The sequence below is a fragment of the Cucurbita pepo genome, chromosome 17 (genome assembly GCF_057944985.1).
Source record: "Cucurbita pepo subsp. pepo isolate OVF chromosome 17, ASM5794498v1, whole genome shotgun sequence".
Taxonomy (NCBI): domain Eukaryota; kingdom Viridiplantae; phylum Streptophyta; class Magnoliopsida; order Cucurbitales; family Cucurbitaceae; genus Cucurbita; species Cucurbita pepo.
Window position 1 is genome coordinate 1,786,959 of NC_141814.1, and position 27,819 is coordinate 1,814,777.

The 27,819-nt window shown below is 35.0% G+C and overlaps 4 protein-coding genes and 1 non-coding gene across 7 annotated transcripts; 3 read left to right on the top strand and 2 right to left on the bottom strand.

The window, feature by feature from the left end:
- Positions 1–93: 93 nt before the first annotated feature.
- On the top strand, positions 94–2,682 carry LOC111778902 (NADH dehydrogenase [ubiquinone] 1 alpha subcomplex subunit 13-B). Its single transcript, XM_023658904.2, has 3 exons — positions 94–467; positions 1,995–2,066; positions 2,201–2,682. Exons 1-3 carry the CDS (start codon positions 253–255, stop codon positions 2,343–2,345), a joined length of 432 nt encoding a protein of 143 aa, XP_023514672.1. The 5' UTR covers positions 94–252; the 3' UTR covers positions 2,346–2,682.
- A 562-nt stretch (positions 2,683–3,244) lies between these two features.
- TRNAV-CAC (transfer RNA valine (anticodon CAC)) lies at positions 3,245–3,318 on the bottom strand. Its single transcript has one exon. It is a non-coding gene; the product is annotated as a tRNA-Val (tRNA).
- Positions 3,319–4,430: 1,112 nt separating this feature from the next.
- On the top strand, positions 4,431–14,775 carry LOC111778901 (protein BLISTER). Of its 3 annotated transcripts, XR_002812613.2 has the most exons (14): positions 4,433–5,012; positions 5,815–6,505; positions 6,628–7,304; positions 8,307–8,426; positions 9,131–9,196; positions 9,934–10,044; positions 10,990–11,066; positions 11,827–11,894; positions 12,335–12,445; positions 12,578–12,750; positions 13,284–13,352; positions 13,555–13,719; positions 14,294–14,453; positions 14,526–14,775. XR_002812613.2 is itself a non-coding variant. In XM_023658903.2 (13 exons), exons 1-13 carry the CDS (start codon positions 4,935–4,937, stop codon positions 14,372–14,374), a joined length of 2,487 nt encoding a protein of 828 aa, XP_023514671.2. In that variant the 5' UTR covers positions 4,433–4,934; the 3' UTR covers positions 14,375–14,775. The 3 variants fall into 3 exon arrangements, 2 of the variants coding, with proteins under 2 accessions (XP_086975419.1, XP_023514671.2); XM_023658903.2 differs by having other exon boundaries at positions 14,294–14,775; XM_087119293.1 differs by lacking the exons at positions 13,284–13,352; positions 13,555–13,719; positions 14,294–14,453; positions 14,526–14,775 and adding an exon at positions 12,912–13,253 and having other exon boundaries at positions 4,431–5,012.
- Positions 14,776–15,544: 769 nt separating this feature from the next.
- LOC111779280 (uncharacterized) lies at positions 15,545–16,397 on the bottom strand. The gene is made up of 3 exons (XM_023659396.2): positions 16,310–16,397; positions 15,916–16,050; positions 15,545–15,779 (listed from the first exon to the last, which is right to left on the bottom strand). Exons 1-3 carry the CDS (start codon positions 16,361–16,363, stop codon positions 15,699–15,701), a joined length of 270 nt encoding a protein of 89 aa, XP_023515164.2. The 5' UTR covers positions 16,364–16,397; the 3' UTR covers positions 15,545–15,698.
- Positions 16,398–18,390: 1,993 nt separating this feature from the next.
- LOC111779188 (uncharacterized) lies at positions 18,391–27,010 on the top strand. The gene is made up of 15 exons (XM_023659281.2): positions 18,391–18,814; positions 19,547–19,705; positions 19,871–19,987; positions 20,098–20,182; positions 20,492–20,600; positions 20,711–20,778; positions 20,861–20,986; positions 21,066–22,006; positions 22,200–22,403; positions 22,478–22,538; positions 23,369–23,482; positions 24,267–24,380; positions 24,508–24,594; positions 25,088–25,155; positions 26,626–27,010. Exons 1-14 carry the CDS (start codon positions 18,702–18,704, stop codon positions 25,112–25,114), a joined length of 2,325 nt encoding a protein of 774 aa, XP_023515049.2. The 5' UTR covers positions 18,391–18,701; the 3' UTR covers positions 25,115–25,155; positions 26,626–27,010.
- Positions 27,011–27,819: the final 809 nt, after the last annotated feature.

The window sequence follows — 27,819 nt, forward strand, 5'->3', positions numbered from 1 at the left end:
GTAATTCATAATTTTTATAAAATGGGCAATAACTACTTAACCTGCAGGTGACGTAAACTTTGACAGTCAACAACGTGGCGTGCTCTCATCAGGCAGAAAAATGGGCTTTCATACGCTCGGGTTCCACCGTTTTCCTCTGTACTATACTTGAGCCTCTCCTTCGTCTTCGCAATCTCCCAAGTCCAAATTTCTGTTTCGCCATTACAGCCAGCTCTTGATTCGTCCAGTTAAGCATCGAAGCAGCTATCTGAGATGACGGAGGCCGCGATTCGGAAGAAGCCTGGAATGGCCAGCGTCAAGGACATGCCGATCCTCCAAGACGGGCCACCGCCGGGTGGATTCGCACCCGTTCGTTACGCTCGCCGGATTCCCACCAAAGGCCCTAGCGCCATGGCGATTTTCCTTACTGCTTTTGGTGCATTCTCTTGGGGGATGTATCAGGTCGGCAAAGGCAACAAGATCCGAAGGTATGTGTTTTCTTCCTCTTTAATCCATGGTCTTTACCTCTTTCATCCCATTTCGCTAGTAATGGAATTGATTGCTTTCTGAATCCGAGTTTCGTATTTTCTTCAAATTAAATGTTTCGAGTTTGCATAGGATGTACTGGATTTCTGGACCTAGGACTTCCGTTAGGGATTTGTTGGTTCTTGTTGAAATTCGAGATTCATTCTTTGTGTTACGCTGTCTTGAATTTTACTGATTTTCTGCGTAGATATCTTAAAGGGAATTACTTCGGACGACTTGTCAAACCTGGTAATTCTTTTTCTTCAAAGCCTGAGCGAGACCTATTTCAGTGAAGATTACTCAATTCTCAATTCTGATTGAATCCCACTAAACGCTCTATAAAGGATAAAGTCAAACAACAAACATCTTTTCCACTCCTCATTCCTGGTTTGATTCAGTTTCAAGCCAATTGAAGGAAGAATCATTACTTGCAAAATAACATTGTTCATCCATGAGAACTATTAAGGACAATGAACTTCTCCATAATCTCTGCCTAATAAACCCTCATATTTTTGCTTTTGGTTTCACCTCAATGAACTTCTCCCATAAATCGACTTAAGGAATCGCTCAAATTCCTTCTGAGTTATTGTCCTGGCTTTGATGCTCAACTCCAGGCATCATACTATTGGAGATATAGTTATCCTCCTCTTGAACAAATGACTATTGAGCCTCCTTTCAAGTAGTCATCTATCCATCTACTTTTACTCATGTCAACTCATATTCTCCAGAGCACACCACACCTAGTAGAGCTCAACCACAAATTGTGGCTCATCACTACCCACCTGTTCAATTTTGGAGGTTTCTATCAACACGTTTTAAGTTTGAGGCATGTGTTTGTTTGTTAAGGATGATAAACCTTTCTATAATACTGATGGTATAATTTTGTCTGCTTTGGGCAATTTGCTTTTGGTTTTACTTAAAAAGCTTCGTACCAATGGAGATAGCTATTCTTACTTATATACAATCTCCTCTTGTCTAGGAGAGGTGGGACTTTGGTTGCACTCAACAAAATTGTCAAAATTCGTTACACTAAAGGTTTTAATCTTAACATCCGTTCATGTTTAGGATTTTGATAAAACTGAAAGTTAAGGATGGGGAGGAGAACAAATCATTCTTTATTAGGGTGTGGAAATCTCTCTCTATCATACGCATTTTAAAAACCTTGAAGGATACCCCGGGAGGGAAAGTCCAAAAAGGACAATATTTGCTAACAGTGGGTTTGGGCCGTTGCAGGAAGAGTGTGCCCGTAGTTTCTTAGTACTTTGAAGGGTTGTTTACGGGATTGATATTTAGTATAAAAAAAGTTCCCGTAGATGATGTCATGCTGTTTCGTTCGACCCTTTGAATCTTCGTCGTCATGGTTGGTTTATTAAGTTTACATTACTCTTTTGGTGCAACTACTTATGAAGTTTATCAATGAGCCTATGCAGCATAGCATATACATGGCATTGGCCTGAATTCATAATATATTTTGTACTTGTCTATTCCAGAGCACTGAAAGAAGAAAAATATTCAGCCCGGCGTGCAATATTGCCTGTACTTCAAGCTGAGGAAGATGAAAGGTAAAATCCAGAGTCTTTATTTGATTCAGGAGGTGTGATGTATATGCCATTCCGAAGTGATCTATTAATCTGCGATGGCTTTGTTTTCCCGGTTATAATCATAATCTAACCATGTTGTTGTGATCGCTTTCCAGATTCGTGAAAGAGTGGAAGAGTTACCTCGAATATGAGGCTGAAGTTATGAAGGACGTGCCTGGTTGGAAAGTGGGTGAAAATGTTTACAACTCAGGAAAATGGATGCCTCCAGCAACTGGTGAGTTACGGCCCGAAGTCTGGTGATCATTTTCTTTCGAACACATTGACTCATTTGTGGTTGACATGTAGTTTGAATTTGTCTGCTCTGCCAATGATCCTCATATGGGTTTTGCTTGATTTGTTGGATCATGGCCTTCCTTATGATAATAAAAGAAGGGTAGCCCCATGAGCGTTCTAATTAACACGTGGATTAGCACGTGAGCGTTCCTCGCACTTGGTGTGAGTTGAATTGTTGATATGATAAATGACTATCTATTATTTGTATTGAGCATAAAAGGATTTGAAGACATGTCATTCGGCTCGTGTTCGCCCTTTTATGTTGAGTTCAGTTTACTTAATCTAGCCGGTAATGACTTTAGTACTTGCAATGAGTAATGACTTTAGTACTTGCAATGAGTTGAGGTGATTGAACTAGTGTAGGCCGTAACGTGACTTTACTCTTTAGTTCTTGTAAAAAAAAATATAAAAACAGGTATCAAATTCAAACTAGCAACTAATCTTATATCCGATCTTGACACCATGTGCATTGGTTAAAGTTTTTGGATGAGAATATTCATAAGGGTGTGTATTTTTTCAAGTGATGTAAGGTAAGATGAGCAAGTGAGCTCGATAAATGAGAGCTTATCATAAGGATGGTACAATCTTGTAAATAAAATATGAATGATCGGGAATGATCGAGTTAATGGGTTACTCTAGAAGATAAAACAAAATAAAGAAATAAAACTTTATGTTTGGTTGGATCGCTCAAATAAAACGGTACATTTCATTAATATATTTGTTAATATTAATTATCTAAATAATCCACAATTTAAAAAATGTTCAGCCGAGTTCTTGTTAATATTAATTTTGATGAAACTCTAGATATAAGTATTTTCATAATCAACCCCAACTTAAAAGGATATCCAAAATAAAACTATAATTGATGTCTGAGCCCGGGTTCGAACCGGGGACCTCTAGTGTGTGAGACTAGCGTGATAACCAACTACACCACCCAGACTTTGATGTGCCAATATTTCCAATTTTATTTATTTAATATTTAACCAATAAACTTTTTAATACAAATTCACACACAAATTTCTTTTTCATTCATTTTGAATGAATAAAAATATATTTATAAATTTCAAAATCAATTTTCATTCTTGAATTTTACTTTCATTTGTAATGATTTATTTTAATATCTTTCATTTCGTAAGGACTAAAACTATATTCTCAACTTTAAATATAAGATTTAAATCATTAACTTCGAAGATAGATCAATATATTAATTAAGAATTTCGTGTATATTTAGAATTTATAAAGTTTAAATTGTTTATAATAAATTAACATTTATTTTTGATAAAATTTCTTACGAAAAATATTAAATTGTTATAAATCTGAAAGTATATAAATTAAATTATTGGATGTTAAGGTTCGATACAAAAATTAAATTGTTCCAAAATAGAGTTGAGAAAGTTTATACAAAAACTAAATCGTTCCACCGGTGAAGCTTAGAGATGTTATTGATGGTGGTAGTAGCGGTTGACGAGCGAGATAATGTAAGGGTATTTTGGTCATTTTCATATATTGTGAAAATTATAGATGGATTAAAAATTAATCCCTTCAAACTTTAGAGTTTTAAAATTTACGTGTAAGTTTGTTATTTTTTTTGTTTTAAATAACTCTTTAGTTCATATGTTTTAAAATTTGTCGATAGTCTAATTTTACAGAGTGAAAAAAAAAACGAACAAGAATCAAGGAAGGTCGGATGCCATCTACAGATGTTAGGCTCGATCTAATTGTACGATTTAATAATTCGGGCGATGTGGAGCAGTACCCTTTCTTCTTGTTACTTAGATAGGTCGTTTTTGTCATGATATGTTAATTAATTTTTAATACACTAAAAATCAATATTTAATTTGGATGATACGAATTTTTTGTAGTAAATTTAAAATTTTAATTGTTATAAAATCGAGAGTATATGTACGAATTTTTTTAAGAATAATTTGGATTCAGAATAAATTTATAATTTAAAATTTTTAATTGCTAATTAATTTTAAACATTTCCCCGCCGCGAACGAACACAGGGAATGAAACACATGCTTGACGCTTCCGTTATTCTCATGATACAAATTTTTTAAAAATTATTATTTGTTTTGAAGGCGTTGGGGGAAATTTTTTCGACGCCTCACCCAAATTACAACAGCAAATCCGCAAAATTTTCCTTTGTAAGAACAATCTACCAACGCACACATACAGGGATCGAAGTTAGCAGAGGAGATCTGCCAGATTGCTGTACATTTTCCCCCCCCACAGGTCTCCTCTTGTCCGATCCGATTGGAATCCGCCTCCTTTTATAACTTGGGATTGTTTTCAACAACATTTTCCTCCTACCGCAATTCGTAATTCTTTCATTTTTTGGTTCCCCCATCAATTTCCTGACGGTTATCATGATTTTCGGTTTCCTTTTCTGCTAATTTAGTCTCGCAGTGTTTGGTTTAGATTCATTGTATTCCGCTCGGGGTGATTGGTTTGATTCCTTTTGTGGGGTTGTGTTTTTATACCCGGTAATGGTGTCGTCATAAGGATTTTAGGCTTCTTTGTGATTGTTTGCTTGAGCTGGGGATTGTTGTTTTGATGGCTTCGGCTCAGGTTTTGCCCAATTCGATGGCTTCCACTCGGAAATTAGAGCATTTGGAAGCAGGGAAGCGTCGGGTATGGATTTTTCTTCTCTTTTCTTCGAACGTTTTTTATTTGAAACCATCGGCAATCAACGTAGAGATTCTGTATGCAATAGGCTGGTTGAGTTGGGATTAATTGACGACGATCGAACTGCTAGGGAAACGTTTGATTTTCATTTACAAATTTAGGGAGCTAACTTCTGTTATTTGCATTAGGAAATTTTTGGTTTCTATATTATATAATATTCCCCTACACACAGAGCTTCTTATATCCGTTTTGTGGAAGGGGAGATACGTCAATGCTGATGTTTTCCTTTGCCAAGTATCTGGCTGTAACTTGTTTGCTTGATGCTTGTACTTTTGACCAAATGTTTTAAGCTGCAGGGTCGATATCGATTGCATCTATGATAGGGAATTGATCCACCTTTTGGTGCTTGTTCAGCTTTATATCTGGATTATAGTAACTTACTCAGAGGATTGTAACGGATGTCTGATAGCTTTAAGCACGTTCCAGAACTTTTATTTTTTAATATATGTGTAAAGGCCTACCTAAAGAAGATTATGAAAAAGTTCTGAAACTTTTTTTTTTCTGAGTACTTTCTATCATTAAATTGGTTGTTCTGTTGTGTCTACCCAAGGTTTTGACATTAAGGCCTTATCTTCTCTATGCAAAAAAAAAAAAAAAAAAAAAAAAAAACATCACACATCATATGGATGAAGTAATCGGAGCGACAAATGATTGCGATAGCAGAAACTGGAGAAAGTGCCCCTTTTTCTTTTATCACTTCATTGATTCTTGTTGTATGTAAAATTTGATTACTTCCTTTTTCTTGCAGTTAGAGGAGTTCAGAAAGAAAAAGGCAGCAGAACGAGTCAAGAAAGCCGCACCACCAAGCCAAAACCACATTTCAGCTGGTGGTTCCCAGGAGAAGAAACCTTTAGAATCTGAACATGCTCAACGAATTACGAATTCTGATGGAGCTACGACAACGAATGGAGCTGGCAGATCTGCTATTGCATCATCCTCTGTGGTAGTCAAAGATGACAGAAATACAAATAGCTTTTCTCAGAATATTGATCAACATGTCTTGAATGAAAGACATGCGGACTATCCTTCTACAAGAAATGGGGATGGAGCCTTGTCTGCTAAACCGGTGAAGCAACCATCAAATGGTCAAGGGCTCTCTGGAACCACACATGGTATTAGCGGAAACAAAATATTAGAGATAAATAAGGATTCCGGAGTTGGCTCCCAGGCTAGAATTCCGTTTGGGAGTGCATCTGGCATTGGGCAACACGCAAGTAAAGAGACCGATAATGTTTTTGGTCAGTCTGCTCTCCGTGAGGTGGATGGACCACTCTATAGAAGAGATGGTCAAGAAAATTCTATACTTAAGAGCTCTGGTCCTTTGCATAAGTTTTCTGCAAATATTTCTCCACAGAATACTATCGGAAATTTACAATATACAGATTCCAGTAGTAACAATATTTTGGCTAGTGGACATTCTTTCACGTCATCTAATGATGGTAATTTTGACTGGATTTCAATTTCTATATATCTTGTGATGTTTGATTTCTTTTTTCTTATTCTTTTTCATGTTCTATCCAGGGAGGATTGATGATAACGGATTGTTTTGTATTTTTTATAGGCTTCTTTAATAGTACAAGTAGAAAAGGATATAGTTCCCAAGAAGTTGGGGAAAATGTGCACAGAACTTCTGAATTCATTGGAGAGCAGACATCTGATCTTGGACAACTAAAGCCCTTTGATGTAACTGAATTTACTAGAATCAAGCCTGCAAACATGCAGTCATCTGAATCTGCTGGTTCGAATACTGACTCGAGAAGCCCCTCCATCTATGAACCATCATACACAACATCATCTGAAAATAGTTTTAGGAGGTCTCGCTCATCATTTCTTGATTCTCTTACTGTACCCAAGGCTCCTTCAGGGAGTTTTCTTGGGGTTGCTGAACATGATAAGGGATCTAGAATATTTGATGGGTTTAAAGCAAATGAAAAAGAGGCCACAATATCCTTCTCTTTTCAGAATCTTATCAAATCTGATGGGTTCAGAACAAACGAACGTGATGGCTCAGAGTCATTGCCTTTTCAGAAGCCATTAATGGATATGAAAACAGCGGGAACATCCTCAAAATTTTCCTCTCAAAACACTCCAGTATCATATAGCAATTCCTTTCCTCCAGTTTTTGTTGCTAAGGGTGTGGACCAGCCAATTGTAGGGATTGAGGAGGATAGTATGCTGGAGAAGAAACACGAGCTTTATTCATCCAAGAAATATGAAGATTTTGCTGCTTTGGAGCAGGTACTTTTATATTTGGTTGTGGTCATTGAATCTGGAACTGGTCCATCTAATATGTAAATTTGCAATATGCCAAGAAAGATTATATTATGTTCTTTTTGAATTTTTATTTAAATCAGTTTACCAAAACTAAAAGATAATTTATATGTGTTCCTGTAGTTGCAATTGGTATTGGGATGGGCTGAGTTTTGGACCCTTTCTACAGTATTTCCAACTAGAAAAGTTAACGAGTTGAGAAGATTATGCAGTTATATTTAAAATATAGTCTACTATACATCTTGGAGTACTGAGGTTCTACCCCATTTGTTTTTCTGCATAGAATCAAGTATTTCCCATGTTTATGTAAACTTGAGTAGTCTTTTTTTAATCATTATCATTATAAGAAACAGTTTTATTGATGATATGAAATTACTGCAAGGAGTGAACTCCGATCCAAGTGAGTTACTTAAAATTGAGAATTTCAAGTTGGTGTTGCTGCATACCTTCACTTGAAGGAGCAGACAATCTTATTTCCTTTACTTCATTATTTTCATGTCATACTGAGATGAGTCCTCTTGCTTTGTAGTAGTTTGATTGATTTTGAAAATTACATTCCAAGACATTTCTTTATTGTTGAATCTTTCAATGGACATTCCTATTATGTATAGCTCAAGTGTTGTTGACCCTTAGCCTAATCCATCAAAAGGAAAACAGGTTAATTTAAAACTTCCAGAAGCTTATTGAAGAGATCTTACTAATTTTTTTTTTCATAATAGATAGCTGAACTTGGTGAAATGTTACTATTGCAATTTATTTGACTCCACGTACTAGATAGAATGAAGATGTTGCAAAGAAATGATACTGCTTGAATAAATGATGAACTACATACCTTTTTGTGCTTCTTGGGAAATGTTTTTCCCATCTTCTAACTTTTTTTCATTCTTGAGCTTCCTTTGCATTTCTTTCTCTCGTGAAGATTATATTCCATTGACATTCTTTGTGGTCTTGAATTTTCTTCTTGTTCAGCACATTGAAGATTTGACACAAGAGAAATTCTCATTACAAAAATCTGTGGAGGCTTCAAGGGCTTTAGCAGAGTCCTTAGCTGCTGAAAATTCATCTCTTACAGATAGCTACAATAAACAGGTTAGTTTATAGAATCTGCGTGGGTATCAGGTAACGTTATCACCTTTCCGATGACTAAACATTTTTTGTTCATGACCTCCTTTCTATATTTTGCTGGTCTTGATATCTGACTAAGTAATAAACTATGGCTTTCATCATTAAGACATTTACAGTTTTGTTAAAATTTGACTGTTCTGCTAACATGCGTTATCTGTATATATATTTTTTAATTAAAAAGTTCCTCTGTCCAGCTGATGTGACTTCACAACCAATAATTATACGAAGAAACAACCACCTTCCCATTTGAGCATCCTTATTCTTGTGATGAATCATAGAGTTCGATTCCAAATTTAAACCTTTTATTTTAATGATCAGACGTTGTTTCTTACAAGTTGAAGAATCTAATGTCTTATAGGCTGTCTGGATATAGAAGATGGCATGGTTCATGTTTTTAGGTGCCCCTTTCATATTGTTATTTATTTATTTTTTATTATTATTATTTATTTACGATTGTTTTCTAAGGAAGATCAATTAGAGTGTGTTTTTTCCCCCATTTAGTATCTTTCATTTGTTCAATGAAAAGCAAGTGGGAGCCCTTTAAACATTTGCAGTTTTCACGTTGACACTCTTCGAAATTAAATTAATGTGAGATTAATTCTTGATAACCATATGGCTTTGATTGAACTCTTTTATTTCTGTTTTCCTTTTTCTTGGTAATCCTTCAGAGAAGTGTTGTCAACCAACTAAAATCTGATATGGAGATGTTACAAGAGGAAATGAAGACGCAAATGGTTAGTCTTTTTCTTATCTCAGTTAGTTTCTTCCTTTTTGTTAGTTTTTCACTGAAGATCAAGTTTCCAGACTGAAATGGGGTGACTAGCCTCCACAATGGATGTTATTTTGATTTTCTTTCCCGATTTCTGTATTCCTCTGGATTTTTTATGGATCATGAAGAGTGTGCTTGTGAGAAGTTTGTTTTAAGAACGAATTATGCTACAATAGTACAGACATGTATTCAACTGAAAGCTGGATATAATTTTTAATCATTGGTATCCAATTTAGTTCTATCTTCTTAATTGACTTGATCATTGTTGATATTCTAGATTCAAGTCATGAATTAGCATGGGGATTTAGATGATTTATATTAATTTTGTCCTGATATATCCAAAGAACTGTTACAGTGTTGTCCGGAGACTTTGTGAGATGCCTTTGACTCCTGTGGAGTTTTGGAAGTGAAATTGAATCCATTTTACCTTTCCTTACTTGCATTATGTGTGATGTTTATTAAACTTACTGTTGTAGCTTGTGCCAGATGTGTCATTCTCAGTTCTCACACCTGCATATTTTCATTAATTTGAAGACTTGAAGATTTCACGTTCGAAGTACTTTTTGCTGCTACAATGCTTCATGAGCAGATTTATAAAAAAAATATTATACATGTTTATGAAATGTGGAGTTTTCCCCAATTATTGTACAGACGTGTGTGCATATACATGTGTATGTGTGTGTGACTCCTTCACTTCACCAGGTTGAACTGGAATCTATCAAACTTGAGTATGCAAATGTACAACTAGAGTGTAATGCAGCTGATGAACGTGCCAAGCTGATAGCTTCTGAAGTAATTGGTCTTGAAGATAAGGTAATGATTTTTTGATATCATAATTGTAGGTTTCCTCCGTTGAAAAGTGAACTTATAGTTCTCCAAAAGGATCTTTGACTTCAAACTCAGGATCAAGTAGCATATCTTTGTATTATTTTTTTTTTTTTGGGAATTTTACATCTGCGTCTCCTTTTTGAATTCAACTTGTAGCTCTAGCTTCTTTCTAGAATGAACTTCCAAACAAAGAGCCATTTCTTTGTGAAGCTTTTCCAATTCGAATTCTAGTTGATCAATCCAGTCGTTGAGATTTTCAATAAAGACTACATATGGCTCTATTTTGGAGGAGTTTTCAGGAACCGTATAGAAAAACTTTGAAGGGGGAAATTAGGAGTTCTTAAATCCTCTCTTTGGTGTTCTCAATCCAAGATTTTTTCTGGGTTCTCTCTCCAGATATTTGTCTTAATTGGGCTGCCTTCTTCTCCGCCCAAATGATTACATCCTTGAAAAAGAAATCTTCCTCGGTCATTAAGAATAATTAGAAAAGCACCTTGAAAACCAAAGTCTTATTTAAAGCCTTATCATCTAATGAAGATTTCTTCCAAACTGAAGACTTCCAAGTTGATTATGATATGCATAATTTGGAGGTCGAGGAATGACATTCATTTAGATCAGAATGTCTCTCAAATTAAGCTGTAAAATGCAACTGTTGTGATTTGGGTAGACATCCTTTTTGGATTTTGATATTAGCACTCTTCATGGTTTATCTATCCATTGTTGCATTATAGATATGTCGCTCTTCATTTGACTGGTTAAATATATATTTTGTTTGGATTTAATTGAGGAATTTAACATATTCTTGTTATGCTTTCCATATGACAATGAATGACATTGACCGTCCTGCTTAGGGATTGGACCAGAGTCCTACTTGCATTCTGTTTGGATGATTAATTATGTCTAAAATGTGTTTCTTATTTATTTATATAGGCCTTAAGACTAAGGTCTAATGAGTTAAAGCTGGAGAGGCAATTGGAGAACTTAGAAGCTGAAATCTCTTCATACAAGTACGTCATCCAATATTGTGGCCATTAACAAATAACCTCTGGTTCTTAAACCAATCATCACATTAAGTTCCTCAGTTATTTTGACATGGTTATTTCTTTGTTTGGTAAAGTTCAGTTATTTTGACATGGTTATTTCTTTGTTTGGTAAAGTTCCAGAAATGGCTATTCATGGAAATCAAGTGTTTTGGATGACTAGGCTAAGCATTGCACCTATTTAAAACTTTTTGTTTTGTTTTTTTTCCGACAAAAAATATCATTGAAAAAAAGGGGAGAACTTCTAGGATAGGCCATACGGAAAATAAAAAGCCTCACCAACCAAAGGTAAAGGAAAACGAAGTGAGACGGGAATTTCATTGGTGTTTCATACAAATTTTAGGGAGAACTTAGAATCTTTCTGTGATCACAGTTCAGTTAAAAGCCAGAGATGTTATGTTATGCATGAGTGCCTCAAACTGTGAGGCTTGTGGTTAGAATGAAATAATGGGTTGTATTTTTTTTATTTATTATTAAAAAAAAGTATGGGCGGAAGTTGAGTTTGGCATGATTTTTCACTTCAACTTTGTGTAGTTTTTGTCTTTGCTCTACTCTTTTTAGTTACTCCATGTGTAATTAGTTCATATTTTGGAGCAATCTTAGTTTTCCTTATTTTTTACTTCTCATTTAATCAATGGAAGGTTATCCGTTATAAAGGATTTTTGTCTTTAGCTGTTCTTACTAACTGGAGCTTAAAAATAAACTATAATTTTATTGGATCCTGCAGGAAGAAAATGTCTATCATGGAGAAAGAACGTCAAGATTTTCAGTCAACTATTGATGCTCTTCAGGAAGGTAAGCGTAATGAAGATTGTCGTAAAAATAATGTTTGTAATTTTAATAGACTAATTTGAATGCTTTACTATTTTTCTATTTCTCTAATAGTGGTAGAAACAATACATTTGAGATATTTGTTTATCGGAGATGGTGGATTGTTTGACAATCTCTTTTGTGATTAATTTTTTCTGCGTGGAAGAGAGTATTGAATTAAATGGGACCATAATTGTTCTTGAAAATAATTGCCTGTTTGTGTTCTGTTTTTTAGAAATGATAACAAGTAGATCCACACTTTTTTTCTTTGCTGTTTCGGTGTTATTTGTTAGCATTTTTCCTCCTATCGTGAACGGTCTGACGTGATGATATCATTTTTTGGTACACTTTAAGAAGACCCTTCTGGCTTCCATCTTTTAAATAACATCATAGTTATCTGTCATTTCATCCATTCTTTTTAACAGAGAAGAAGCTGCTGCAGTCGAAGTATCAAAAAGCTTCTACAAGTGGAAAGTCTATTGATATTAGCAATACTTCTAATAGAAAAGACATGGCGACATCTACAGAAGAGTTAGGTGATGAGAGCTTCCTTTTTCATCTCTTTTTCATAAGTTTACTTCACCCATCTTTTTTCTCAACATAAAATTTGTCACAGTAATTTTTTATTTACTTTTGTATTCAATGTTTAATTCATGCAATGAATACAGATACTACTCCTGGTACTTCTAACCATGAAGTAAAAGATGGAACATCTTTTACTGAAGATGATACCTCCGGAGTTCCCATGCTGCTTGAAAATGCTACTACTGAAGTTTCATCAGTCATTGTCCCTCCCGATCACATGAGGACGGTTCAAAACATCAATGCTCTAATGGCTGAGGTAACATCCATAAATGAATATGAACTTTTTTTTTTTTTCTTGTTATATACAAGAAAATATAATATAAATTATGTCTAGTTTCAGGAGTTAAGAATTCGCTATAGAAGTTGTAATACTTATCTTGGGGGTTTTATCATCTTTTTTTATTTTCCTCTTTTTAGGTGATTATTGTTTCAATTGTTTTAGCTTTTGTTCCCTATTGGTTTTTGCAGTCATTAAAGTGAGTAATTGACTTCTTCTCGTCTTTCAATAATAAACCCCGGTGATTTGGGGAGCGGGTTATCTCTACCCCTTGCCCTTAAGTTGTCTTCCTTTTCTCGATATGAATATACAAGTTTCCGTTTCATATATATACACATACACACACATATCCTTATAAAGAAAGCAAATTGAGCATCCTTTTCGTTGGCCTCTGTCTCATGGGAGATTTATTGATATGATGGTTTCTTTCCTAACCACATAGAAAAGAGGAATAAGTTATTTAATGTATCCAATATTATTGACTTGTGATGATGGATTTTATTGATTTGCAGTTAGCTTTAGAGAAAGAGGAGTTAACACAAGCTTTGGCATCTGAGTTAACTGGCAATACTAGGTTGAAGGTAAATTTTTGTCCAATCTGAATATTGTACACACTATCGGTTCTTTTATACATGTTCACCTTAATAGCTATTACCCTACCTTCAAAAAATACAATTGGCTGGAGATTCAAGCCTGTATGTTAGGAACTGAATTTTAGACTGCTCATATTGTCCCTCAACCCGAGTCTTTTATGTCTGTACATTTATTTGTTTCTTTATGAAGGAGTTGAACAAAGAGCTCACTAGGAAACTAGAAGCACAAACTCAAAGATTAGAGCTTTTGATTGCTCAAAGTATGGCCGGTGAGATTGTTCCTGTGAGGCATCTTGATTCTCGCGCAGTGCATCATGAAAATGAAAATATAGTACTTGCAGATGAAGGCGATGAGGTATTGTTATCTTTCATTAAGTCATCATAGTCTGCCATGTGTCTTGTGTTGTTCGTTGTGTTTGTATGCACTTGCACGTGTTCTGGTGTGGGGGGTGGGATTAAGTATAAATAAATGCTGCACATTTAGAAAAAGAATTGGAGTTTGGCTTAGTGTGAGATCCCACATCTGTTAGAGAGGGGAACGAAGCATTTCTTATAAGTGTGTGGAAACTTCTCCCTAGCAGACGCATTTTAAAACTGTGAGGCTGACGATGATACGTAACAGGCCAAAAGGGACAATATCTGCTTGCGGTGGGCTTGGGCTTGGGCTGTTACAAATGGTATCATAGCTAGACACCGGATGGTGTGCCAGCGAGGACGCTGGCCTCCAAGGGGGGTGGATTGTGAGATCTCACATCGGTTGGAGAGGGGAACAAAGCATTTCTTATAAGGGTGTAGAAACCTCTCCTTAGCAGATATGCTTAACGGGCCAAAACAGATAATATATACTAGCGGTAGACTTGGGCACTAGTATGGTTTGATCTTATCGTTGGAATTAGTTCAGTCAGGCATATAAATTTTCTCATTCTTAGGTGGTGGAGAGAGTCTTGGGATGGATTATGAAGCTCTTTCCGAGTGGCTCATCGCGCCGAAGAACCAGCAAGCTTCTTTGAGATTGTGGGGGGTGATTCATTGACAGTGGAAGGCCAATGCTTGAAGCTTCCATTGTTCTTTGATCCTTCAAGTTGCTAGGTAATACATTGGAGATCATAAGTTGTACATTTCGTGTCGGTTTGTTAATTCTTTTTTACATCAAAGAAGCAGGCTACCCAGGCCATCCAAATTGTTATTTCTTCAAGGAAGATGGAAAAGGAGCTTCACAAATTTTGGTGGGAGTGTTACTTGATATACACTTACACAGGAAAGGAAATAGGGTTTTGAGTTGTAATGTTTGTTTTTTGTTCTGCACTTCTTTACTCTTTTGCCTACATTGTTTCTGTAACCATCATGATAACCTTGAAGGGATTGAGTTGAGCCCAATGATGAAAATTACCACATTGTTTTCATTTTTCAATACTGTTCGTGAGAAATCTCCAATGAACGATAGAATTAGATCCATTTTGTATCATATTTAAGGGATTCTTAGGTTCGAGTCGAACGAAAAAAACAATATGGAGTATTAATCTTTTTTTTTTTTTTCGTGAGGATCCCAATAGAGCGTCTTCTACTTCTAATAGGCTATGAACTAGTTCAATGCAACAACAATCCAAGGACGCATACCCAGATGGAAACTATGTTCCAAGTTCCCACTCTCGACCCATGTAACATGCTACACCAAGTAAGAAGTGTAGAACAATTAGCTCACAAGGACCACCATTGTATAACCATCATCAATAACCATCATCAAGTTGGGTAAAAGTGCAACCCGATAGCTGCAGAAGTAGGGATAATGACACCAGAAATAATATTGTTTCCGTATTCATAAGAAGTGATCTGATTAATATTTTTAATCACGAAGGCATGGCTTAGTATAGAATAAAAAACTTGGAATTATAAATAAGTGAGCATTTTAAAGAAGAAAAATCAGATGGTAGGAAGCAAAGAGAGATGAAATCAACTTTGGTGAATCTAGACCGCATCTAAATGTGCGGAATCTTGCGACAGTTCAAGCATAGTTAAGAAATATTCAATTTTACATGCTTAGTTCTGGCTCGGAACGATATTAAGAGGAAGTTAATTGGCCTATTCAACTATATATCTCAAATTGGAGTGGACATCGTTGGAATTTGGAAGTGCGTGACTATTAGCTAACCAGATCAAGTAATCACTATCAAACTCGGAGGTACGAAAAATGAAGCCTTGTATTATCTTGCTATGCTTTATTACATTCAAAAAGCAAGAGGATTTGTATCCAAATTCCAAACAAAATATTACCTAATAATAATAAACTTCATCAATCAAATTAATAATTTGAAATTTAAAGAACTTAGGTGTTCTTCATTTCTTGTCACCCATTCCAAGTGTTTCCTTCACTGTGTCCACAGCATCTTGAGCCATATGAACCATCTTCTCTCCAGTCTGCAACAAAATAAAGCATCACAATTCAAACCCGAACCCGAACCCAAACCCGAACGAGAAGCTCTTTACACGTATTTTTATCAAAAAAAAATTAAAAAAAAAAAAAAAAAAAAAAAAAGGAAAAATTTTGAAAAACCTGTTGGAGAAAAGTAACAGGTTCTTGTTTGTCATGGTGGGCAGAAAGTTGAGCTTGAGCTGAATCAGTAGGCAAAATGTCTCTTGGTTCATTGCCTGTGGATTGGGTAGCTTCCATCCATTCTTCTGTTCTTGCCTGCCTCATCATTTAAACCAATTCTTAACCATTTCCAAAACTTTACCCTCAAAAAATCACTATTCACGACATCAAGATCGAGATCGTTCAAATCACGCTCGATATCTATTTCACTTCAATTTCAATCCAAACCCAAAAAAAAGTTCTTGTATTTAAAAAATAGTTTTAAAAACAAAAAAATAAGATCGTTCCATAATCAAACATACAAGAAAGTACGACAAAACAAAAACAACGAATATCGAAACATAGTTTCAATCACCTGAGTTAGGCTTTTGGTTTGGTCATCATTGAAACTTTGCTGCATGCTAGACATCTCCTTTTTTTTTTTTTTTTGTAACAATGGAAGATAATTGTTTTTTTTTTTTTTTTTTTTTGGGTTTTGAAGTTTATTGAGGCTGTTTATATAAGTCTAGAGGTTGCTTTTTTAGATTGACACGTGGAGGAGAGAGAGAGAGAGAGAGAGAGAGAGATTTGACTCACTCAAAACTTAAAAGAAGTTGAGAATAGAGAGAAAAATATGGGGAACCAATTAGTTACCAAAATAATTTGATTTACCTTTTGAATTAGTAGTTTTATTCAAAAAATTTAAATGATGTTATTATTAGAGTACAATTATAGGTATATAACTATAAGATATTATTTTTATATTAATTTAATTAAAATATTCTCGGTATTTTTGGATATTTTTTAGATTTTTTTTTTAAATGGAAGGATATCATTGAAACTTTTAAAAGTTCACGAACAGTTCAAGTTTTTTTTTTAATTAATTTGACCATATTTTTATTGGTGAAAATTGAGGAAAAAACTAAATGAATTATATATATATATATAATATGAGGAGAAAACTAAATGAATTATATATATATATATATATATGATATGATATGAACCGAGAGACATTAATCATACAATATGCTTCCATGAAGATAGGAAGAAAATATAGTTGAAATTATTAAAAGTTATTTCAATTCATGCTAGATTGAAGAAAAATAAAATTTCATGTTATAAATTTTGGGTGGATTAACATTTAAAATAATTTAGATTTATTATATTTCATTAATCTATTTTAAAACTTTTAATTTACTTTAGGTTACAATTACATGATGGTTAATCGTGGGCATTAAGTATGAATGTTACAACTTTTAGAATAACTTTAGTAGTTTCATTTTGAGACTATATAAAGCTATGTATATTGTATTTGTAGGGAGACTTTGGAAAATGTAGTATTCTTTATCCCATGGCTAAGTTTCTTTGCAATTTTATGTAGTTTATGTTGCATGTAGAATCATTCAAGCTCGACATGATCAATCTTGCTTGTGGAGTGATTCGAATCTCAATCAAGTGTTATTGTCTTGAGATATTTGATCAACAAGAATCATTCAAGCTAGACATGATTGATTTTTTTTGTCGAGTGATTGAGTCTCAAACAATGTTCTTGTCTTGAGATATTCGATCAACAAGGTAATTCGAATCTTACTCCTCTTGTAGTTATTCTTTATCTTATCAGTATAGGTTTATAAAAAATTTTATCCACTGAACTTGAAACAGAAACGGATTGAGTAAAAAAAATGCTATATAATCGACTCTAACCCAATCAGTAGTGTTGGGGTGGTTCTCTCGAATTTCATATTCTATGTACACCACTAGTTTTCCTTGTTCATGACTCATTTTTAATCTGGATTATGTGAGGTCAGATCTTTAAATAAATAATAATAATAATAAACAAATAAATATAAAAAAGTAAACTATAATAAAATATAATAAAATATAAATAATAATTGAAATATCTGGATAATATCTCGAAACTACGTGAATATACTATTTTTTTTTTATTTTTTTTTAAAAAAGGGGAAATAATAAATGTTAGTTTTTAAATTTGAAAAATAAAATAAAATAAAATTTAATTTTCAAGTATAATAAAATACTATATTTTCATTCTTATTCGTAGTATCTAAATTTTTAAAAAGGTAAAAAAAAAAAAAAAAAAAAAAAAAAAAATCTGATTCTTTGAATTGAATTTAGAATCTGTTGAAAAAAGACCTCACATTATATTTATATTTATTAAAGATGAATAAAACATTAATTATTAAATAAAATTGAAATTGAAAAAAGAAGATTAAAAAATAATTTTATTTAAAAAATTAAAAGCTCAGAATTAGTGATGGGTTTAATTGTTAATTATTTGTTTTAATATAAAGATTTAAAATTAATTGGGATAAATTAAAATATTGTGGGTGTAAATAGCAATTTGTAGTTGCGGGTGTGAATAGAACTCTTCGAAGAAGAAAAAGAAAATAATAAAAATTAAAAATTAAAAATTAAAAATTAAAAAACATTTTGATTTTCGGAGGTTCTCTCTTTCGATCTCTGCTTCGTTTCTTCTTCGTCTTCTTCTTCTTCTTCTTCTTCTAGGTTTTCTTCCACCGGAATGCGTTCTTCTTCTTCTTCTTGCAGGAGATCCTTCTCGATAATTTAAAGCCCTTCCTCGCCTGAATTTCGCTATCTTCTCCGGCGATCATTGCTTCTAAATTGATACAACACCGCACCTTTCTCTATTTCACTTTGAATTTTGATTAATTTCCTCCAATTTCTCCCTTTTCCCGATCGAAATGCCGGAGAGTTTTGGAGCATGACGTTTTCTCTTGTGAACGATGACAGCTTCATTCGGGGTTTTTGACGAATCAAATTCTCCTTCCACATCGACTCCACCGCTCCCGCCTCACGTTTCTCAGCCTGGTCCGGCTTATCCCTTGAGCAGGCAAAGGTGAGGGTGGGACTGAATGATTATTTGATGCGATGTTCGTGTTTTGATTGTATGGATGATTGCCCTCTTTCTTATGCGGGAGGGTTGGGTTGTGCGAGGATCGAGATATGTATGGCCAAGATTTCTTAAATCTTGGGTCTGAATTTCTAAGATTTTGATGTGTTTCCCCCAGCCTGAAAGTTAACTGGGAAAATGTTAATCGAGCGCACGAAGTTTGATTAAATACACAAATTTTGATTTTTTTTGCTTCTTGTAAACTAGTCTATCTTGATTTTCTAGTGCTATTTTAGTTTCTTGTGTTACTGTAGTAGTAGTTTGGCATGGAATCGTTGCCATGGTCTTTGGGAGTTCGGAGGGTCGAGGGGATGGAGCGACGATGGCTCGTACTCTGTAGCTACGGCTAATTGAATGATCTAATTGGACTTGACCTGTGTATTTCTAGTTAAAAGGAGAGAGTTTTCATTACTATGCTGATTGTTCAACTCTCCCATGAAATAAAACTGCGAGTATGATTGAAATTTTACAAATTTCTGCTTTGTCTATAATTAACACGAGGATTCTTGGTGTTATAATTATCATCATGAGGACATGGAGCATTGGAACTTGTTTTGGGTTATGGGATTTTGCTATATTGATGTGATATAGATCAGATAGTTCATTTACTATTTAGGGATCTTGGGTTTTGCAGACTTAACTCATCCTACTGCCTAACTTTGATCTCTTTTTTTTCAGAGTCGGCAATGTTTTTCAACTTTTAGCCCAGAGGGAGGTTTCTCCTCAAACTAAACGATCATTGAGGAGGTTTTGGGGAGATTCTCATGACCGCCAATGTGATCCGGCTGGGCCAAGATGTGAAGCAGCCAGAGATGCTAAGCGGGGTCTTATCTCATGGTAGTGCTTTGTTTCTTATAATGCATCTGAATGTCTAATGCAATAAATGAAATAATGAGAAATATTTTGCTTATTTGTTTATCCTGCCATTTTATGTTGTGATACTTCCTCTTTGTTACTTCGGCCCTTATTTGGGATGTGTTATTAAATTTGGAATCTTGTCAGGGTCGAGGCTGAATCACTACGACATCTTTCAGCTAAATATTGTCCTCTTGTGCCTCCTCCAAGGTCAACAATTGCAGCAGCATTCAGCCCTGATGGGAGAACGCTTGCTTCTACGCAGTGAGTTGCTGTTAAGGGATTTTTTTTTGCTACAGTGTAGTGATGAAGCTCCATGTTTGGTATAATTTAGTGTAGATGCTTATTTCTGTTTATTGTTTTCATGCCTGCAGTGGAGATCATACCGTAAAAATCATTGATTGCCAAACTGGGACCTGCTTAAAGGTGCTAAGTGGTCACCGAAGAACCCCTTGGGTGGTAAGCATGAAAGTTGCACACTTTGTTCTTAAGAAATCTTTCATTTCTTTCAGCTTATCATACTTGTGATCAGTAGTATAATATTCTTCAATGTTTCTTATAAAATAGATTAATATAAAAAATAGTTTGGTGGATTATTTAGCCTTTTATTTGTTCTTTAAAAGTCAATTTCATTGGGTATACTTGTTAACATATTTTGCGAATGTGGCTTAATCGTTATTTTCTTTTTGCCATGGCTTCATTGATTATTAGTTTTCTGTGTGGCAAGTTGCTCCAATTTTCTGGATTCGTCTTCTGCTATTCTTTCAGGTCAGATTCCATCCACTGTACCCCGAAATTGTTGCTAGTGGAAGCTTGGATTATGATGTTCGACTGTGGGATGCAAACACTGCTGAATGCATTGGCTCTCGTGATTTCTGTAATTTCTTTCTCCAAGTTCTTTGCATCGTCTTGTCTGAATGGTTGGATAGTTGGAAATTTTTGTATGTGTATATGAGTTATTGTTCAACCATGTGCTCCTCCATGCAGATCGTCCTATTGCATCCATAGCTTTCCATGCCCAAGGTGAGCTTCTTGCTGTGGCATCAGGTCATAAGGTGAGGATTTTAAATGGGGAATTAAATATATAACTCTATAAGTGCATTCCATTATACAATCTTGATCTTAAATTTTATGCAGCTTTACATTTGGCACTACAACAAAAAAGGGGAGACACCCTCGCCAACCATTGTTTTAAGGACACGGCGATCATTGCGTGCTGTGCATTTTCACCCACATGCAGCCCAATTCCTTTTAACAGCAGAGGTAAATTGTTTTTGTTGCCTTTTAAATTTTCCTCCTTTTGATCACTTATCCTAATTTTTCCGATTAATGTGTTCTTAAGGTCAATGATCTCGACTCATCAGAATGTGCCATAACATTAGCAACATCTCCTGGATATGTGCAATATCCGCCCCCTACTGTATATTTTGCCGATGCACATTCTTCTGATCGTTCTAGCTTGGTGGATGGCCTTCCTTTGATGTCCTTTCCTCTGTTGATATGGCCTTCATTTTCCAAAGAAAATAGGAGAATGTCCATGCAGCGAATGGAAGCGGATCATGCTGTTGGGAGATTACAAAGAGTTGATCCTTCTGCTTCAGTGCGGCTTTTAACATATTCAACCCCATCAGGACAGTATGAACTCGTGTTGTCACCCATTGAACCTAATAGTTCGTCTCCAGTTCCAGAAGAAACTGGAACCAATCCTTTCACAAGTGAAATGGAGACAGAAGTTTCAGAAACAGCTGTGGATGCTTCAGAGCATATGGAAGTGCAGACTGAAGTGAGGAATAATCAAAATTTTCCCTTCAATGACCCTTGGGAACTACCTTTCTTGCAAGGGTGGTTAATTGGCCAAAGTCAAGCTAATCAACACGCTCTTCGGTCACACAGTGATGATGTTCGTGAAAATTCTTCTGCACCATCTGATATAGGAGGAATTCATGCTCCACTTGCTTCATTAATTCCTACCAGCACTGGCCAAAGTAGAGGTGGTAGGAGATCTAGTTCAAGAAATCGTTCCTTACGTTCTCGTGTGCCTATGCCTGTGAGTGGATTAGATGAAGATGCTACTATGAGTAACTCAATTCCTGACGAAAGTGATCCACAACCCATCGTCAGTAGAATTCAGTCTGAGCTTGCTGCATCTCTGGCTGCAGCAGCTGCCGCGGAGTTACCTTGTACCGTGAAACTCAGGATATGGTCACATGATGTTAAAAATCCTTGTGCTCCACTGAATGATGAAAGATGTCGGTTAGCCATTCCACATGCAGTTCTCTGTAGGTATGTTCTTTTGTGTCATTCAACTAGTTTTTGTATGTGTGTGTACATATATATAGATAGATAGACTGACAGATAGTTGACATTATTTGGGAGGTTTACAGTATGGGACGATTGGAAAGCCTTTATTTTAGCTTATTCTTGGATTCTGGTCTGACTAACCATCAAAGTCTATCTACAAATTATGTTTTTGCAGTGAAATGGGTGCCCATTTTTCGCCTTGTGGGAGATTTTTGGCAGCATGTGTGGCATGTATGTTGCCACATATGGAAGCTGATCCTGGATTCCAAAGCTATGCTAATAGTGATGCAACTGGGGCTGCAACATCACCTACACGACACCCGATTTCTGCTCAGCAGGTCATGTACGAGCTTAGGATATACTCTCTGGAGGAGGCAACGTATGTATCCAGCACTTGATTCCTTCCCTTTTTATAGCTTAAATTTATCTCTTACCCTTGTTTTCTGTATATAGGTTTGGTATGGTACTAGCATCTCGAGCAATAAGAGCTGCTCATTGTCTAACATCTATACAGGTTTGTTAATGATAAGGACTGTTATTTTCCGTTAAGTACCTTAAACGAGCATGATATTGTAGGGTTCTATGCTTAAATCCTTGGAGACCTTTTTTCTAAATTAAGAAAAACATCTTCTACCATCACCTTCAGTTTCTATGTAGTGAAGTGTGCAAGCGGTGCTAGATCATGTAGCGATAGTCTTATCCTTGCAAACTTAATGTGGCTCATTAAATATAAGAACTTTGTCCAATGTTTAGTTAAGAATTGAAAAAATCAGGTGCATTTTTCGTGATTAGGCTAACATCTTTTATATGCTTTAAATAGGAAACAAATAGGAGAATCTTTAAAGAGGTTGATAGGTTCACTTCCTCCTTTTAGGAGTTTGTGACCAAAGCAATCTGTAATTATCCTTTGTCTCTCATTCTCAGCCATTGGAATCTTTTCATTTTTTCTTCTTTAGCCATTTTGTTTCTCATTCTGTGGTGCACTGATTCTTTTTATTTATTTTTTATTATTATTACCCCATGCATTTTTTTTAAATTTTTTTGATTTCCATGAGTGTCCGAGCCTTGTGTGGCGTTCATCTTGATGAGGGCTTAGCTTCTTATAAAATAAAGAACTTCCCAAGGAAACAAGTTGTATCAACCCTTTGGCCTCTTTTCTATGATTTTTTGCTTTCTTGTTCTGTTTCCTTTGTAGTCTTCATGTTGGTTGGGTCTTGTTTCTTTTTGTTACCCTTTTTTATATTCTTTCATTCGTTTCTTCTAAGCTACGTTTTTTCATGGTAAAAAAAAAAGTAAATAAGTTGTAATGAATTTTACTGAAGTTTCTACTTGTTATAATTGTAGTTCTCTCCCACATCTGAACACTTGTTACTTGCTTATGGCCGTCGCCATAGTTCACTTCTTAAGAGTGTTGTCGTAGATGGAGAGACAACTGTGCCCATATACACTATACTTGAGGTAAAGTTCATTTCTTTTGTTTAATTGAGGTAACCAGGATAAAATTGAGTGCACCAATATTTTTCTTTTTATTATGTGTGCAGAATGAAGAGGTGTATTATATTTCTTTTGATTCTATATGATAATAGTGCATGGCTGATTTTTGGTGCATTATTAGAAAGTAAAGCTCTTATCCACACGATATAACTTTCTTTTTCATCTGTGAAGACTTTGGTTTTAGAAGTTGTAATTCGTTGACATGCAAACCTTTATTCTAAAGTTTGCTGGTTAAAGGGAAAAAAAAAATCCTGTATTTCAAATTTAGAAGGCAATCCAAATGTGAATTCTGATTGTTGGATGTCGCTTCTTTTAGCAAGTTCTTACTTGTAGAAAAAGAAATAAGACATTGTCTTTTTCTAAGATAATACATGGTCTTTTTGCAGTTTCAATGCTATTTATTAAGACCTAATCCTTTGGTGTTTGTAATTCTTGGAGATATATTTCCTGGAAGAATATGCTACATATTAATAATGCCGACAGGATCAACAAATTTTTTTAAAGATGTTTTATGGTGGACCTCATGGTGGTTGTACTCAAGCGGGCATTATTTCCTTGGTTTCAATTATTATAGATGTCATCATAAATCATAATATTACAACTATGATGGCACTGGCTCATAACTTCGTGTTTGACATCAACAGCTGCTGTTCATTTATGATAATGTTCGATTGATATTAACTATGTAGCCTTTTGATGTTCCTTTATTTTTCATCTTAATTGACTGAAGTTTGCTTTGACAACTTAGGTTTACAGAGTTTCTAACATGGAACTTGTGAGAGTGCTCCCGAGCGCTGAGGATGAGGTAAATGTGGCTTGTTTTCATCCCTCAGTGGGAGGAGGTGTTGTCTACGGGACCAAGGTAAGCTGCTAATATTTTTCCTTAATTATTTATTTATTTTCTTTTAATACAATTATTTTCCTTTTATTCTTTCAATATTGATGAAACTTTGATGTTCTTTTTTTTTTTTTTTTTTCTGTCCATACAGGAGGGAAAGTTGAGAATCCTTCAATATGACAGTTCTCAAGCCATTAATCATTCAACGTATGGGTTTGTCGATGAAAACATGCTTGAGGTAGAAAACAGTCGGAGAACTTTCTTTTTCCTAATTCTTCTTATCCATGAATTTTCATGCTGATTGCTCTTTTCGATTTCATCAATTTAAACTTGTGGACATAACATATTATGTACATGGTACTGGCATAGCCTCTCTGCATTGAAATGTCACTTTTTAGTGTTTGATTCAGTAACTGTCGGACCAATATGGTAACTATTATCGAACATATAGCAGTAAATGATAACTAGAAAATTACACCTATCTAGAATCTTTTTTTTTAATAAGATGGCATGCTGGGTTTTCTTGAGTTAAAGGACAACCAGCCCAAACCAAATGATCATCAAAAACAATACAAAGTAAAAACCCTTGTGCTTAGAACAATACAAAACAATAACTTGATGTTAATTATGTTATGCATGCTTCCATAATTTGAGCCCATTCTTGATGAGTTCTCTTTGTGCAGTAATCTTATAAGGCTTGTTTTGCTTCTGCCTTTTTGTTTCAATTGCAGGTTCCGACATATGCCTTAGAATGCTAGTAATTGTCAATGACGACATGAGATTTGGCGCAGCTTGACTGGTTTGTCTCTCACATTCTCAAGGGTTTTTTTTTCTTTCTTTCTTTATTATTATTCATCATACTTTTCATATTTGTTTTGGTTACTATCATTCCTTTCAGTTGTCTAGTTAGATAATCAATCATATGTAAGGATCAAACATACCAGCCTTTTTTGTATGAAACTTATAGGTTATATCAACAGGTATCTCCCAAACTAAAGAAAGGAGTTCACATAAGATATTTCAATTGCTATTATTTAAAAAGATGTCATCATTACAGAAGAATCTGGAATTGTTTTCTCGGGCGAATGAGAAAATGTCCACTACTTCTGAATTTCCTCTGGACCCCTAGTTTGTCCTAAAAAATTGGTTTCTTTATCCAAGTAGGCCAAGAGATAGCTTTCACAACATTGTAAGGAATCACTTTATCTTTAGAAAGGAAGGGAGGATAGCCGCACAACTGTTGCCATAAGAGTTCCTCTGGATTCCTAGGTGAGCAACTACTGATCTAGAAAGTGAGAATCGGCTTTTTTTTTTTTTTTTTTTCTCGAACTGACAATCAAGAGGTAAATGACTCCCAGTTTCACACTGAAGAAATATCCTCTTTGGTCATCTCTTGAACTATAGGATGCAGGCTTAGATATTGATGGAAGTATCACGTCTGTTCCTCCACCCAACAATAAAAATAAACTCAGAATTTGCCGCCACTATTTGTGTACTCTTTTTATGATGCTTCAACACAGATTAGCATTTTCGTTTGAATGATGCTCCCATACTTGCCTTGTCATTTGTACCCTACCTTACTCTTTACCAACTACACACTTCTCTTGCACAAGCTAACTCACAAAAGGTTATCAGCCGTTGCTCTCCCCCTATCTATTAAGTATACCGTATGGATGGCTTACAAAAATCTCTCAATTTTTTTATGAATTTGCTAGTTATCTCTTATATTATTCTTTTCTCACCCCTCTGACTAGTCATTGGATGTAGCAACAAGCATACCCCCAAGGCCCTTCTCTGATTGAAAAATGGAGGAATCTTAATAGAGGAAATCCTTCTGTAGAGAACAAAACCATTTCCGTTCTCATTATAGGGATACACAGGCAGGAAGAAGATCTCTAGGATGGAGAAGGTAAGACAGACCAAGAGATGGCTTATGAACCTTTTGAGAAAGTTCTGACTGGCATCTAATTCTATTTGCTGGTCTCTCAACTGATAAGCACCATGAACGATATTCAAGAAACCTTCTGTTTCCCTCTCTTCCAATAGGCTTCATATGCTATAATGTGCATCAGAATGTGAATTGTCTTTTTTTTTTTTTTTTTTCCAATTTATTTTTTTCTGTAAATTTGTTGCAAATCATTGGGATAAGTTGGTCTAGAATCGATTTTGAGATGGTGCCAAAATGCTCAATAGGTACTCTGGACTTTGATGGTTATCTACTTTGGCTTACTCTAAACTTGGAAGTGCTAATGTGTGAATTATGATTCAGGGTGGATGTGCTTGCGTGCGCTTCTCAAGTATCCTCAGAGCACAGCTGAACAGATTGATCATATTCTCAGTATTATGCAAATCCCCTTATAGAGGCATGTCATAAATTCAGTTTGGCGCACCATTGTTGTACAAGCTTGTATTTTTCTGTTTGTAATTTAATAACTGATCTGGTGCTTAGTTGATTTGATCTTTACCTGGAATTTCACACACAGATATATTTAAAAAAAAAAAAAAAAAAAAAAAAGAAAGCAAAAGATTTCAAGGTCGAGTTTATTGTTTGTGCTTTGTTTGCCCTTCAATTCCAGATGTTTGAATTAAACTGATTGGACAAGAAGTGTAATTTTTCCCATGATTTTCCAAGAAAGATTGCAGGATTTAGCAAAGCCATGGTGGTTTCTGTTTACAGCTTCAAATGAAGAATTTCCTTAGTTCAGTTGTAGAAGCCAGCCCACTTGAGAATTTTCTTTGCCCTAAAAAATAAAGTTTACTGCTTGGATGAACTTGGAGGGGATATGATTGAATTTGGAGGGGATATGATTGAATTTGGAGGAGATATGATTGAATTTGGAGGGGACTGGCTTGATGGTTAGAGAGTTGTATGGATGTTTGGTTAGTTTTTAGTTCGAATTGGAAGGTAATCAGCCTTCTGGTATCGAACACTACTCATGAGACTTCATTTGTATTCAATACTACCTATGGCTGATGTGACTATATAGATCTGTTTCTCTGCCTATTTGAGATTAGCTCAGATTAGTAATTCAATTAGAAGAATCACGACATTCTGCTCTGTAAGAACATGCTTCATTTTGTAGAAGAATGTTTAGATATGGCCATGGTTTTTTTTTTTTTTTAATCCTTCTAATTTGCTTTTTTGTGTTAAAACTTATCTAAAGTAAAGAGAGTTATCAAAATTAGTTTTAGAAAAAAAAACTTGGCTTTGCTGTCAAAATTGGTTGCTGTCGAAATCAGGAAAATTAATATATATATATAATTTTTTTTTTTTTTTTCTCTGGAACATGGACTTCTACTTTTTTCCGACCGCAACCAAAAACCACCTTCTACGTCTGTGATCTTTTTCGAGTATTTTATTGTTAAGTATAGTTATGATTTTTTCAATTTATCTTCTTTAGTTATATCTATTCATATGTATAATCTTGGACTATCAATAATGCTTTTTCTTTAGAGTTGGACT

Coding starts and splice junctions, on each gene's coding strand:
- LOC111778902 (XM_023658904.2), top strand. CDS start 253: ATGACGGAGGCCGCGATTCGGAAGAAGCCTGGAATGGCCAGCGTCAAG. Junction 468..1,994: donor AAAGGCAACAAGATCCGAAG/GTATGTGTTTTC, acceptor TGTCTATTCCAG/AGCACTGAAAGAAGAAAAAT. Junction 2,067..2,200: donor CAAGCTGAGGAAGATGAAAG/GTAAAATCCAGA, acceptor ATCGCTTTCCAG/ATTCGTGAAAGAGTGGAAGA.
- LOC111778901 (XM_023658903.2), top strand. CDS start 4,935: ATGGCTTCGGCTCAGGTTTTGCCCAATTCGATGGCTTCCACTCGGAAA. Junction 7,305..8,306: donor ATTTTGCTGCTTTGGAGCAG/GTACTTTTATAT, acceptor CTTCTTGTTCAG/CACATTGAAGATTTGACACA. Junction 13,720..14,293: donor TTGCAGATGAAGGCGATGAG/GTATTGTTATCT, acceptor TCTCATTCTTAG/GTGGTGGAGAGAGTCTTGGG.
- LOC111779280 (XM_023659396.2), bottom strand. CDS start 16,363: ATGTCTAGCATGCAGCAAAGTTTCAATGATGACCAAACCAAAAGCCTA. Junction 16,051..16,309: donor AAACCAAAAGCCTAACTCAG/GTGATTGAAACT, acceptor ATGATGAGGCAG/GCAAGAACAGAAGAATGGAT. Junction 15,780..15,915: donor CTGTTACTTTTCTCCAACAG/GTTTTTCAAAAT, acceptor ATTTTGTTGCAG/ACTGGAGAGAAGATGGTTCA.
- LOC111779188 (XM_023659281.2), top strand. CDS start 18,702: ATGACAGCTTCATTCGGGGTTTTTGACGAATCAAATTCTCCTTCCACA. Junction 22,404..22,477: donor TACTCTCTGGAGGAGGCAAC/GTATGTATCCAG, acceptor TTCTGTATATAG/GTTTGGTATGGTACTAGCAT. Junction 23,483..24,266: donor CCATATACACTATACTTGAG/GTAAAGTTCATT, acceptor TTGACAACTTAG/GTTTACAGAGTTTCTAACAT.